The sequence below is a fragment of the Centruroides sculpturatus genome, unplaced genomic scaffold (genome assembly GCF_000671375.1).
Source record: "Centruroides sculpturatus isolate CEXI.00-Female unplaced genomic scaffold, Cexi_2.0 scaffold3, whole genome shotgun sequence".
NCBI classification, from domain to species: domain Eukaryota; kingdom Metazoa; phylum Arthropoda; class Arachnida; order Scorpiones; family Buthidae; genus Centruroides; species Centruroides sculpturatus.
The window spans coordinates 646,140-661,794 of NW_019384366.1; the positions used below are offsets into that span (position 1 = coordinate 646,140).

Genomic DNA, 15,655 nt, shown 5'->3' on the forward strand with positions numbered 1-15,655 from the left:
TATTTCTAGCCTTTCCTATTTAACTGTGCATGCGTTATAAAGCTTATTTATAAATTATAATAGAGTTTGATTATTATTTATGTTATATAGAAAATTATAAAAACATTAGGAGGATCAGCTTTAAACAAAATAAAATATGTAAGCAGTTTGCATGTATGTCTATCTTTTAATACACGTGTAAAGTCAGACAGGTAAACACATGAACATTGATAAACTATGCTAAAACTTTCGTGTTACATTCAAATAATATATTGTAGATATCATTATTTATCCAGTAAAATATAAATTTAACTAAGTTTCGTGTTCTCGGAACTCTAGTTTCTTCTTCCTAATGCATTCATTTACTTGTGTATTCTCATATAAAATATATAAAAGTAGAATGAATCGGCTTCATATTTAAGCGTATTAAGAAATGTAATTAATATTTTTTAGTATAAATATTTTAAAATTAATCCCCTANGTATTACCGTGCTGCTCAAGTGCTGAACCTCTTCTCTCATCATTTATTTACTCTCGATTATTCCTAACCAAACATTCGTATAGTAAATGACGAGTCAATTGCCCTCTACTTTCACAAAATAAAAACTAATTGACTTAGAATAGCACGTGTTTGATTAGAGAATAGTAACTAGGAATAGTCGAGGATATTTGTGGGAGTAAAAAAGTAGCCTAACTGATTATGCTTATTGTTTATTAAAGAACAATAAACGCCTACAAAACTTAAATTAAAAAACTGTATACAGTTTTTTAATTTATCTATTTAAAAAATTTGCGAATTACGTTTTTACCATTGAAACTTAACTAAAAGTTAACTTATTTAATATATTTAAAACATTATAAAGGAAATAAATTTAATAAATATAAATTATTTTAAAATAATAAGAAAAATAATTAATAAGAATGTAAATTTTCAAATATATTTCATTAAAATAATTTATAATAACTTAAACTTAGTTTTTTTTTATATTTCTTGTATTAAACACTATTGATTCCACTACTAATTAATTTTTAATTAATTACATCAAATATATTTATTATATATTTAAATAAGCGAGAAATTTAACTGAAAATAACGTATTTAAAAGATTTATTATTGTAAATATTTCTTTTATAAAATAAAAAATATATTTTTAAATTGTAAAAAATAAAAGTTTATACATCGATTGATTTGTCTTTAAATTTTTTCATTCGATTCATGACAGTATTTAGTCTGAATGTATAAAATAATAACAATTTTTAAAGTAGAGAGGATTATGTAGTTTCTTTTCTTAACCTAAAAATTAGGTTATCGATCAAGACAGTAAATGCATGTTTAACTTTGATTTTACAAATATTTTTCCATTTTCAAAAGTAGAAAAAAATTTATTTATTTTTATATTTATCTATAGAATTATTATCCTTGTATTGTAGCAGCTTTTAAGTATTGAGTGTTTTCAATACTCTACATTTTCAATTACATACTTTATGGTTTAAATCTCTGTAGCTTTAAAGTTGAGAAAATTTTCTTGTTGGATTCTTTTTAAAAGGACTTTCAAATATCCTCTCTGTACTAACTTCTAACTTATATCATTCCCCAGTAGTTATTATTATCCACTGTTTTCTCCTACTTACCACTTTCTTACTTTGTCTTGGCATGACAGACTTTTTTTTCTTCAATTCTTGCCAAAAGTACTTTCAGACAACCTGGAATTTTTTTCATTCTGAAACTTTTTCTTTTAAAAGTTACAATCGAAGTCTCGACAAAATTTTTTTCATTATTTTCTAACATTCGAACTAACGCTATAAATATATTATTAGCTTAAACAAGGTTAAATCTCATCGAGTGCCAATAAAATCTTATAGTTTATTTAAGTCTGTTATCAGTAAAAATTGAGTGTATTTATTAATGGATGTTTTTCAGTAATATTAAAGAATATTATATTAAAATACTTAAAACTTAATTTAAAAAATGAATAAAAACGCACATTTAACATTATTAAAAGGATAATTTTTACATTTTAAACCACATATATATCATTACCGAATACTTTTAGTATATTTTCATATCTTTAGAATATTTATTGATTGACTTATAAAATCTTAAAAACCCATTCGTATGTTTTCAAGGTAAATATATTCTAGTAACATTTTATCGAGTTTATGTTCCAGCATCATTAAGCTGATCACTTCATTAGCCTTATGTAAGTAATAACAATCTAAAGATCATTTGTAACACTGTTTTGAGGAGAATTTTATTGCTATTTTTATACGAGTTTCTCTCGAGATTTATGAATATTTCAACAATAAAAAAATTGTATAACCAAATATGCTTTCCATCATATCCACGTGATGGCTTTATATCAATGTTTAAAGAAAGAAAAAAGTTTTGCCGGAAAGATTTGCAATTACATTTTTGATCGAAAAATATATTTGCAGAAGGAAATAACATATATATATGATTCATTTTTCTTTGTTCTGTTATTATGATTTCGGGTTTTCACATTTCTTTGAATTTTTCTAGTGTAATACAGTCAGAGCTTCTTTCATATATTTAAAAAAAATTTTTTTTAGAAATTCTGCAAAATTGATACAATACTTGTCAATGTCATTGGGTATAATTTAAAAAACTTATTTAATACATTTTTATTATTTATTCGTTTGTTTGATTTTCTGATTGAGTTTTCATGTTTTTGTTTTTTATTCGAGTATAAACTAATACAAAGTTATATATAAACTTAAGAAATTTTATTTACTTTAATAAAATGATATATTATTTATGGAAACACGTCTAAGAATAAGATTTTATACAAAAACGTACTTTTAATTATGTATAAAGTAAACCCGCGAGTAGGATTTTTAAAATGGTGAGGGTTTTAACCTTCAACCATTTAAAAATCGTGCGCATCCTTAAAGGGTTATAATATAATTTATAGGTCTACGATTTTTTCAAATTGCAGTCCCGTAATACAGCAGACTTAAGAAAAACTAAACTGGTAAAAAATACCAAACATACCGTTTTAATTAGGTCTTTTTGATTCTTTCCAAATGGCGGGTTGATCATTCAAACCTCCTCTTGTACACGGATCTGTTATTATGTATAAATGTATTTTTTAAAATGTAATAATAATTATAAAATTAAGTTATAATACATATATGTATATAGGTTACGTTAGAGTTAATTTTAGTTATCGAATTTTGGATGATTCATTATTGTTAATGAATTAGTAAAATTATAAGGAAAGATAGAAACTCAATTAATTATGTAGTTTATCACAATAACGCTCTCCCATTTTCCACTAACCAGTAGTAATTAATTAATTATCCAGTGTTTGATTAATTCTAAAGATAATATTTAAACTTTAATACGAAAATATGAATTCCAAGAGCAACTTCTCCATTGATCAATGTGCATTAACTTTGTGAAGATAGACAAACGTGGATATATACTTCCGCAATCTGAGTGAAGGAAAGTACCCATTTCCATTTGCCTAGACTTTCTGGCATCTAACTTTTCCGGTTATTGATTTAGTCTCCAACATCTTCTCGTGTCTTTATTAGTAAATTCCATGTTCAAGAAAATCTTTGCTTCGTACAATTCTGTGATTCGCTACAATATACTTTTCCTTAATTTGCTATCAAGAAAAAGATAATTTTCTTTTTTAATATATGATTATTTCATAATTTAACGATTTTTAAAGTATGTTTATGCAATAAAAAACAAAATTTTTATATATATTTTTTCTAAAGTATAATGCTTATTCTTTAAAATTTATATTTAAAATTTTATCATAAATCATTTTATATTTTTATTTTATAAAGTTATGTACATAATTTATGAACTGTTTTTTAAAATTTTAATTGTGTATAGGCCTAGTAATTTTTATAAATTATTTTTTAAAATATATTTGGAAAATACTGTTTAATATTTTATACAAATAAATTATCTCAGTACAGTATATATAGGGAGATAATTTATCTATACATTATACGTTGTATATATAAATTAATAAACTTTATATAATTTTTATATAATAGGCCTATTCAATAAATAATTAAAATTGTGTAAATTTACGGACATATTCAGCTAAATATAACAATATATATATTTTTTAAATTTTATAACTTCTATGTAATTTATAAATGTCTTCTCTAATAATTTTAAAGTTACGCTCATTAACTCGTTTTCCATAATAAAAATTTTTTTCCAAGAAATTAAACTAACAAAAAATAATTTAATAGTTTTTGTAAACTAGTCGCGATTATTATTAATAATTTATTCCAAAAATATTCTTTAAAATCTTTAAAAGAAATATGGCAATTTCTTTCTTTATTCTTAAAACTCGTTGTTTTCATAATAACCTTAAGTTTCCTTCAGCCAAAATCTCTTCCCATTTGACTACACTTTTATTGTTACTTATACAAAATAAATGGCCATGATAATCCATTATGTCATTTACATGGTTGTATGAAAGTAACTTAAAATGCTAGAATAATATTTGGGCTCACTCCAGTAAATGAATCTCTTGAAAACTGTGATCAATGTCAAGTATTGATTAAATCAAAGCACGAATATAAAATGTGATAAATAGAAAAGAAAATTTTGTAAATAAAAAAAAACGCAATATCTTAAAGTTTTTTTATTGAATTACTTAAATTAAATGACATTTTTAATAATAATAATTTAAAATTTTATTAAATTAATAAGGTAAAAAAAATATATGAAAAATATTTTGTTCTTCCAATCTAGAACTGATTTTAAAATCAATCTTTTATCTGAAGTTCATAAGATATTTTATTCATATGCATTAATGTATTCAGGAAAATATTTAAAATAATGTTTTCTTAAAGAAACTGTAGAAAATTAAAGAAAGAAACATTTATTTTTTTAATTTTATTCTTTAATCTCCGTTGAGCAGAAGGATAACATATTTTATTATATCTTAAAGAAAATAAAATAATATAAAATTCAATAATAGATATCCACATGTTTATACATTGTTCTAAAATATCAGATAACATTTTTAATGTTTAGCTAAATTTATACAAAAATAAATATATAAAAACAAAATAATTTTCAGCTATATTTCTGAAATTTCATTCTGTTACACAGGATTATTCCATCTATAAAAAAACAAAAATATTATATTTTATTTGGTGACTTGTATATTTTACATCAAATAAAATTTTATAAAGTCATTTTTGCTTTTAATTAATACACATCTCTAAACGGAGATAACAATAGATTTTAAGAAAATCTAGCAGCAAACATTTAAGTTGAAATGTGCAATAGGGCGATAAATTGCAACTATTTCATTTGGTATTGCCAGTTCTCTTGTACAAGTATCATTTCTCTACCTCATGCTGTGATGTAACATGAAGTTCAGAACAATGAATATTTAACATCTAACATTAATTTAACTGTAACAAAGTTTTCATTACTCGTAACTCCCAAGGGGTTTCATCCAACCTGGAACTTATTTTCCTTTAAAATTAAATATTTAATCATTTCAAAAATTTTAAAAATTTGTATCGTCAACCAATAACAATGCTATTTTTAGTACGTAAATTTTCAAGTAAAATTTATTACTGACTATTCATTGAAAGTTACTCAAATATTTTTACTGTTTATACGCTGAAGCTAATTAATATTACATAATTTTCCTTTATGCAAAAACCTTTAAAATCTTTATCAAATAATAAACGAAAATTGATCTAACTTCTGCTTCATTCTAACACGACACTTTAATGCGTGGTAAATGGGATTTTCCGATAAGAACATCATTTTTTCCTCTCTTGAATCTTCTTAGTGATAGGAACAAGCAGAAGTTCAGAACTCTATTGTAACCATATGTTCTATCTGAAAGTGAAAGCAAATTTGTTTACTTTGTATTTATGCTAGGAAATTGCCGTTAATGTCTCGGCAATAAATTTTAACGTCAGAAAAACTGCATGTAGATCATCATTCTCCATTATGAGATGGCGGGTGTGTCAAACAGCTAACATAACTCCACAAGTCTGTTCAAATATCCTCTTTAAAAGATAGTCTATTAATAATTGACTTAATAACCGAGTTTAGTCGTTGCCACTGGACCACTCCCTTACTTACGTGATTTCTATATAATTGGGTGTAATGTTATTTATCAGAATAATTCATAAATTCTGTCGTGTTTTATATAATAGAAACAGTAATATTGAATGGTACGTGATGAAAATATAATCTTAAATTTTGTAATGTTTACAGAATTAGATGTTATTCACCTATAATACTTCATTTTCTCTAATTTTCTCTAATGCTATAATTCCTCTTAATTTGTCTCGACTGTAAACAGGAAAATTAATTTGATTGAAGTAATTAATTAAAAATAATCATTTTAACGTTATTATTATTTTTTTTAATTTAGTAATTAATAATTTTGAAAGAAACAGAAATATTTTAGCCAAATAAAATTTTTAAATTCTAATCACAATTTACAGGCTTATACATAATATTACAACTTATATACATTATTATATTTATAACATTATAACTTAATTATACATTTATATATGCACCAAGTTAGTTATTTAAATTATTAATTGGAAATTTTCATTTAACAACAACAAAAATAACAATTAATAATAATAACAATTTCAGAATGTATACGTATTCATATGTATTATTCAAATATTATGAAAATTTATAGATTTGCANTATATTTATTTATAAATCTTAGTTGTATCACTGTATAACAGGATTTCTTATATTGGAGTTTCGATAAAACGCTATTTTTTGATGTTGCGCTAAGGTTAAAATAATCTTTTCTTATAAATTGTTCTTCTTTTCAAGATGAGTGATGTGAAGTTTTTCTTTATAGTCTAGGTTCATATATTGCCTATGTAATACAGCATCTAACTGAGATAAATACAACAATATTAAACTGATATTTCAATAGATTCTTGTATAATTTTCTTAAATACGCAATTTTATATTAAAAATTTAACATTCAAATCTCTGAACAACGTTCTATAACCAGAACATTGATGAAAATGATTCTAATGGAAAAAGATTGGGATTTGTACAAAATTTATTTCCCAGGTTTTTATTTTATTAAAGCATAACATTGAATAATTCAATCAAAATGTTTACCGTGAGAACATCAAAGGAGATTTCTAAATATTTATCGATCAGACATTGCATTTTCGATAAATTACTATATATACGCTTTTTGGTGCATAAAAGTTTTAACGGATTATCTGACCGTAACATTAAGTTATTAACTTAAGTGGATTAACTCAACTCATGTTTGTTATAGTCACATGATTCGCTAATAGTGTACCTGAAAAACATCACTTAACGAAATTTAATGGTTTATAAATATACATACTATTAAAACTAAACTATACAATTAATAGTGGCATGTTTAAATTTATTTATTTATTTTAAATTAATATATTAAAAATAATCACAAATACTTGATTGTGATTAAGATGAATCACAATAACGTCTGATAAATTTTATTTTTCTTTTGTGGTAGATTTATTATCATCATTACTTTTTGCTGTAATTTGCTATAAATTTAGCTAAAAGTTACATTTACAGCAATTTAATTCAATGACTATAATTCATTGAAGTCAAAACAGCATTATCAAGAGTATTTCAACAAAAAATAATTATTAAACGTCATGGAAACTAATTAGAGAGGCAGAAACTATTGATAAAATTGATGAGTACTTTAGTTGAAGTACATAATCATATGATTACAAAAGTTCGATGTTGTATTTTCGTTTATTTCTTTATGTTCTCAATTGAAAAAGAAGGAAGATAAGTGTATTGGAAAAGGAGATTTATCAAATATAAATTATAGATTATTTGGAAATATCGTGACAAAAGCTTTCAAACAACACCAAAATGAATGCGAGCATCTTCGAAAAATAATAAAGCGAAATCATCCAGAAAATCTGAGGATGGAAAAAATTAAGGATTCAGCGAGATTATTGCAAATTTACTGCATAGTTTAAAATCTGGTGAAAATTATTTAAAATTTTTGCTTTGTTTTAAAATAATTTATAATTTTTGTTCCTTAAGTTTTCAGCCATGCAATATTTTAAATTTACAACTTGCTACTAATGCAATTTAAACAGCGATGCATAATTTAAATGAATAATATTTTTAAAATTCTAGAAAATAAGATATTATTCACGGTAGAAAGTTTTAAAGATATAATTTTACTTTTTAATTTACTTAATAAGTAGAGTATATTTATAAAATAAAATATTTTAAATTTATATTTCTGGAATATAGAATATTCTCAGTGTAATGTAAGAATAAAATTAAGTTTACGAGTTACAAATTCTACGTCATTTGCTAATTGCGACAAAATATTGATGAGAATTTTCCATAAATTAATTAAAATGACAGCATTTATTCAAAAATAATAATTTGATTGATAAGTTTATTACGATTAAAGTTATTAGTAAATTAAGTGTGTTTAACTAAATTGATGCTGACAAATCCTTTTCATAAATCAAAGCACAGGAAATTTTTTTATAGTTTAATCTTAAAAGGAATTTTTATTTCTTAAAAATAATAATTTAATAGCCTTTATTTATTGTTCTTCTTAAAGATTAGAATCAAAATTATGTTGCTGTAGACAAATTTAAACTTTTATATCGAATTAGTTCACGAAATGAGAATTTAGTTAAACTGACAAATTAATTCGCAAAATATGAAGTTATTTCAAATTTAGTGCCTTTATTAATGTCAAAGTTGATAATAAAATTCGAAAGTACTTAGCCTATATTAGTTATATTCCTGTCGATAAATGAAACTTTTATTAGAGGAACTTAAATTTAATGAGTAAGAAAATGTGTTAAAGCTTGTAGCAATGTATACTTATCAGTCGATTTATCTAAAGAATTATATTTTTCCACCGAACCATATATAATAGTTCTAACGAAAACTTTTTAATTCTTGAATTCAATTTAGGATTAATTAAGAGAAACAATCTGTATATTCAAAATACAGAAACTTCGTTGACGGAAATTGCTCTTCAGAGGAAATGAAACTTCCTTCTACAGAACATTATTATTATATTTATTAAAAATGGTGAATATTAATAGCAGATTAAACAGCTTTTTTAAAAATTATATACATAATTTCTTTGTTAAAATTCGTATTAATTTTATATTGCTTAATTTATATTAAATAAAAAAATTTTTATACATTATATCCTTAGATACAATATTTAAGATATTCAATGAATTAAAATTTTTATTTTTAAATTCTTTATTTAGTTTTCTAGAAAATTTCAAATTTAAAATATTTTTCTAATAAATAATATAACATCAAAAACATAAATAAATAAATCAAATATATATAAACTCAATTCGAAAGAATTACATAATAGTAAATGTTCAATTAAAAAAATACAGTTTTGTTTCTACTATTTTTTCAAATGAGTCTAATCTAAACATTAATATTGAGATCTGTTCATGAATAATTCATAAATTGAAAATATTTTTTATAAATTCGATATTTAAATCTATTATTTAAAAAAATGGAGCCTTAATGTTCTGTATTGTATACTTTATCCATACTGTAGGAGTTCAAACTTATGATATATACCTAATGGAAAGCAATAAAATTAGAAAGAAATTCATCTCGTCGGTATCTAGGAAAATACTTTGGTAAAATTGCATTAAGAGAAAAATATACGATATTTGTATCTATCCGGAATGTAATAAGAATATAAAATAATCTTCATCGCCGTTTCATAAATTTAACTTAGAAATCGAACGTTGTATATTCTTTTTGATACGTTCAGAAAATCTTTAACCTAGTTTATCGAGAGAACACTTCCATTATTTGTTATAATTTTGTCAGTTTCAATTTTTTTTTGTTTTTGTATCTTATTTTCCAGTATCTACCAGGTTCCAATCTTGCAGAACATTGCGTGTGTTCACTGTATGGTGGGAAATAGCAGATGGATTTCTTTCGAAAGAGATGTTAAATTATCTGTAGATTCTTGTGCTAAAGCTATCAAAATAATCCCGTTTTATAAATACCCATTAAGCAGCTTTTAAAATAATCCATATCTTGTATGTTTCTTATACTTTCATTATGAATGCTCTCTGCTATTTTAGACAGTAAAATACTCGAATATTATTTTAAAATTTTTAAAAAGAAAATTAAATTATAAAGGAAGGAAAAAATTACAGATTGCATTTATTTCATATTTAAACTAAAGTGATTTTATTTTGTATTCTTTACTAATGTTTTTTCTTTTATTTTTTAATGTAAAATACTTGAGTATACAACAGCAAAATGCTTTTATTTTATTTTTGTATGCCGAGAAATAAAAATTTAATGATGGATATATATTTACATTAGTAAAATGGGATTCCTAGAAATTATACTTAAAACTGTATTTAAAGTTATATAAAATTCTCACATTTTCTAAATTATCATTGTTATTTCGTTTTTTTTTCTAATTTTATCAAAAATTAAGTAAAACTTTAAACTCTTTTTTTTAAAAAAGTAATATTTATTTATATCCAGATAATAAATTTTAATGAATCAAATAATCATATGAACTGTTTTGTTAATTACTACTACTTAAAATTACGTATGCATTTAAAAAATGATAATTTTCTATCATTTTATTTAAAATGTAGCCTTTAAACATATTTTTATCTGTTTTTTTTCTAGCTATCGAAAATTGATCATGCTACAACTACGCTTAAAGCTACTACATTATTTTTATTTTTTTTATTTTTTTGTTGCAAATATCTTCATTTAAAATAATAATCTATATATATATAATTAAACGATACTCTCAATATTGGTAAAATAATTAGCTTTAACTATATTGAACCTTTTAATTATATTTTGTATATTAATTATAGTAGATTAATTATCATTCATCTTATCTTCGCCGTATTCATCATGTCGAATTTATTAAGGAACCATCAACATAAACAAAGTAAAAATAAATTATGTAACGTTTTATAATTTATATTCAATCCAAACTTTAAGAAAGATGCGAGTTATTCATCAATTTTTTTTTTCTGAACATATTTTTCTTTAAAAATAATCATTATTTGTTTAAAAAAAAATTTGCTTTACGAAGTGTATGTGTGCCCTATGCAAGAACTGTGCCAAGTAATAAATTTATTCGTGTTTTATTTACGTAGACAGACACATTCTTAGAGCAATTTTTAATAAACAAATAATGTCAACAATTTATTTGAAAACGGCTGACCAACAGATGAACTCATTTTAAAATGTAATACGTGATGTCTTCGAGATAACGATTACCTTTGGATATTTATTAATTTCTCTGCTTGCGTGACTTTGCAAAATTTGAAAGTGATTGATGCAAAATAGCTCAAATTAACTTATTATAAGCAAACAGCGTCGTGATAACAATGCCTAGTGAACATGTTTGTTCGTTCATTTAAACAAATGAATAATTTCGTAAGTGATTTCGGTATATTAAATAGAATATAACAACAACATATTTATAAGCTCAATATGATGTTCTAGATAGAAATGAACAAGTAAAGTTTATGTTAATTTTGTATTAATTCCCTTCCTTCTCTCTCTTATTGTATTATTAATTTGAGTCATTATCCAGTTTATTTATTTATTTATTTATTTAACGTAAGGAATTTAATTTTAAATTAATAACAAAATACTTAGAAAACTACTGGATAATACATGCTATTTAATATATTATGTAAGAACTTTTGTAACCTTTGAACTGGGTATGGAAATTATTCAGAGTTTTGGTATTATTTATTTCCGTTAGTGGTCCATCAGCGTTATAATCCCAACGTATACGATCAATTTATAATTCGTGGAAACACTGCTGTTCTTCGTTGTCATTTGCCATCTTTTGTACGAGAATATGTCAGCGTAGATTCATGGCTTCGTGATGATGGTGTCACATATACTTACTCTGAAGAGAAAGGTAAGTAAATGTTTTACACATCCTGTCTTATCCGATTATTTTTCAAAATTACTTTGAAATTTTTATAAATTCAAACGGATGACAGTATAAAATGTAGCAAATAAATTTGTATTTATAACGCTTCTATTTTAAAATCTTTTATGATATAAATAAATGATAGTTATTATTTTTAATTAAGTAAAAAAGAATTTTTTTAAATATTAAATTTAGTTATTAAAAATGAATGTTTTAAGTAAATACAATAAATGTAAAAAGTTAATGTAAATAAGGAATTTTTTTAATTTCTTAAATTTATATCTTTATGAGTATTTATTATAAATTTATTTGAGAGGAAGAAAAAATTTAACCGAAGAAATTGTTGAAGATATTAATCTTCCTGAATTTAACAGATTGGCATTGATAAATTAAATTTGAATAATCATGGATGTCGTTTAATGAATGTAATACAAAAAACTCCAAAGTGGGAAAAATTAATATAATTTTCAGTTTTTATCTTCCATTATAACGAATTTCTTAATAAAGAAGTTAAATATCTTGATGTAACAAGGATTTTTTTAAAAGAGAAAAAAATTTGACGATCAATCAGTATTCGAATATATAATTTTAATTATATCTCAAGGTAATAGAAAAAGATATTGTAGAAACCAAAAATTAAAATTAAAAAAGCTATTGAAAGTTCTAAAAATAAGAAATTAAAATCTTTCTCTAAAGATGAAGAATATATAAAATTTTATATATTTTAAAAGTAGAATTTAAAATAAAGTTTCAGTTTTCTAAACTCGAATTTTTATTATTAAAAACATTAAACTAAAATATCTATAATAACAAAGTTAAACTTTATATATAATTTTACATGTTTAATATATTTTTATCTAAGTAAAGCTACATTCAAAAGAGGAAGTATATGTAATAATGTATTATATACATTTAATTTAAAAGTATGACAAAAGCAGTAAAGGCAAATTAACAAGTTATAACAACTTCTATTCAAATCTATTCGCTTAAAGGAATCTTTTATTTAAAAAAATCAGCAAATTGAAATCCTTGTTTGAAATATAAGTAAAGTAAATATTTTAAGAGATGGGATATTAAATAAATATTTTGGTAAGTTTTCACACATCATTTTCAGTATCTTCACGTTTGCAAAGTCGTAATTGTTAGTGCTATATTTTTTTATGTTGACCGATCTTAGAAAATAAAATAGATTTGTAGTAAGAAGTAAATTTCGAATTGTCAAAGGTGCCGTATCTATTTGTTTTTTAACATCATTTGTTCAGCATTATTTCAATATATTTCAATATATTATTCGCTCTAGTTGATGAATATTGCTTTATAAAAACACTTTCCACAATAAAAATTTATCGATATTATTACTTATAAATATAATATAATATATAATATAATATAATATAAGTAAAAATGTCAATAAACTTTATATTGTGAAGCGTGCTTCTTATGTAATATAATTTATTTTTTATTGTATTATCAGCTCTTAAAAATGTAAAATACTTGCATCTGACTTTTTAAATATAAATTTAGGTAGAAATATTTTGGATTTATTCCTTTAAATAAAAATTTTATAAATTTTAAAAATTAATATATATTTATATTGGACTATTTTATATAACATTGCTACACTTGACGGTTCAATTAGTGTCATCGATCGTCGATACTCCATATAGCCTATACTAATAAAAAGACAAAAAAATCCAAAGTTATCTTAACTTGAACAAAAACCTTCAAAGTTTTCTAACATGAAACAATGTCGGATGAGATTTTATTAGTTTAGCGACAGTTTTTCTCCAGAAGACGGAGTTTTATCGCTAACTGGATGCCACCGATTTTCTCCTATATCCGTTAGTGGCTGACAGTATCGTTCTTGCTGAAAGGATATTGTGTGTTTTGACATTACTCTCAGCTTAACATAAAAACATTGTAGATAAGAACACTTAGGAGAACCAACTTTAAGCGAATTTAATACATGTTGCAAGGAAATACTGCAATATTAATTTTTACGCGTATTTTAAAGCTTTTAGCGCCTTTGTCATAAAATGTTTAATGATGGCTATTTACTACCAGAGGTACAAAGTTTATAGCTAGGAAACATTTGCTAGAACAATACTTTTTGGTTGTGTATATAATATATATAAAAAGAACGATTTATTTTTTTATATAAAAATCAAGTTAGATAAGGTAAGTGTGACATGTAACATCAATAATAAAATTTATCAGATTTTTGTTCGTATATATATTGGAAATGCTTAAGAAATGATGATTAAAATAAAAATAAATTTTACTAAGTTCTAAAACTTAATGTCATTTTCATGGATATGGATGATAAATATGCGATATATAAATATGAAATTGCTTTAAGCAAACAGTAAATTGTCTTTAAAGTAAGGCAATTACATATTCATCTGATTGTTATTGATAAAAATTGCAGGCAATTGCATACATAATAAAATTTTAATTATTTTTCATATTCTATAAGGTATTCCAATTAATAGTTTGATTCGTTCGATGTCATATTTTAAATATATATATTAATATTTCTCGTAATTTTTGATAGTTGTTTGCTATCAATTTTAAAATATTTCACAATAATATTACAATTATTCGCAAATCATTTATAACAAACTATTGCTTATGTAAAATGAATTTATCTAAGCTTATTAAAATTAAATTGCATATTATTTAATTTAAGCATCAAGTTGTGGTTAATAGATTATCTTATTTCCTATATAAAAACTTATAAGGTATTTATTTATTTATTTTCTAGTTAAAATAGTTTTTAAGTAAACAATAAATAAATAAATAAATATACTAAATCCAAATTTAATATTGCCTAATGTATAGCCTACTTAAATTCATATATAAGTTTACTTCAGTTCTTTTATTATTAATAAAAATAATTTTAAAAATATTTTTTATTTTTATTTTATAAAATCTTAAAATAAATTTTTAAATTGTTATTTGAAAAAAAACATTGCTATTTTGGTATAGGTTCAATCTATTTCCAGCTTACAGTTTTATATTAGTTTCTAACATAGATATATTTTCTATATTGTATATCTATGTACAATATTTTCTATATTGTATATTGTATATATTGTATATTTTCTATATTGTATAATAGGTTTATTAACTTGCTATACAACTTACATTAAATATTAAAAATGATTCATATCTAAATAAACCTATCATTACTTGAGTAATATTCTATCATTGATTATTATTAGATATATATCATGCTGTAGATCAGTTCATTAATATCATCTGTACATAAACACACAAAATTAATCGCGTATCGTAAATTATAATGTCTGTTAATATACTATATAAGTAACAATCTATCTGAGAATAAGAAATTACATTAATTTTTATATCTGTTTAAGAGTAAATACTATTTTGGTTTGCTTTTTAAACTATATTTTTCTATAAAATATATAATGTAGTTTATATTTATTATAAATTTAAACATAAAACAATTTTTATTTAGAAAAAAAATGATGGTCTAAGTATAAAAATATGATAGGAAACGAAGCAAGTATCTGTAATTAATCATTTTAAATTATTTTATAATTTATTATAGTATTTAAGTTTTATTTTTGAATAATTACATTAGGAGGTAAATTTGCAGAATAATTAATTCTCTATTCTTTAATGATTTAATGAAAAATTTTCTAAATTAATGAAAAATAATAAGCATTAAAATTTATTAATAT

The 15,655-nt window shown here is 22.7% G+C and overlaps 1 protein-coding gene across 1 annotated transcript in view; it reads left to right on the forward strand.

The window, feature by feature from the left end:
• LOC111642532 (Down syndrome cell adhesion molecule homolog) overlaps positions 1-15,655 on the forward strand; it is a gene marked incomplete at its 5' end in the record, with an annotated part of 81,965 nt that overhangs the window by 20,976 nt on the left and 45,334 nt on the right. The window contains one exon of the mRNA XM_023388884.1: positions 11,769-11,930. Within this exon, the coding sequence (XP_023244652.1) occupies positions 11,769-11,930 (162 nt within the window). The remainder of the gene's footprint in view (positions 1-11,768; positions 11,931-15,655) is intronic.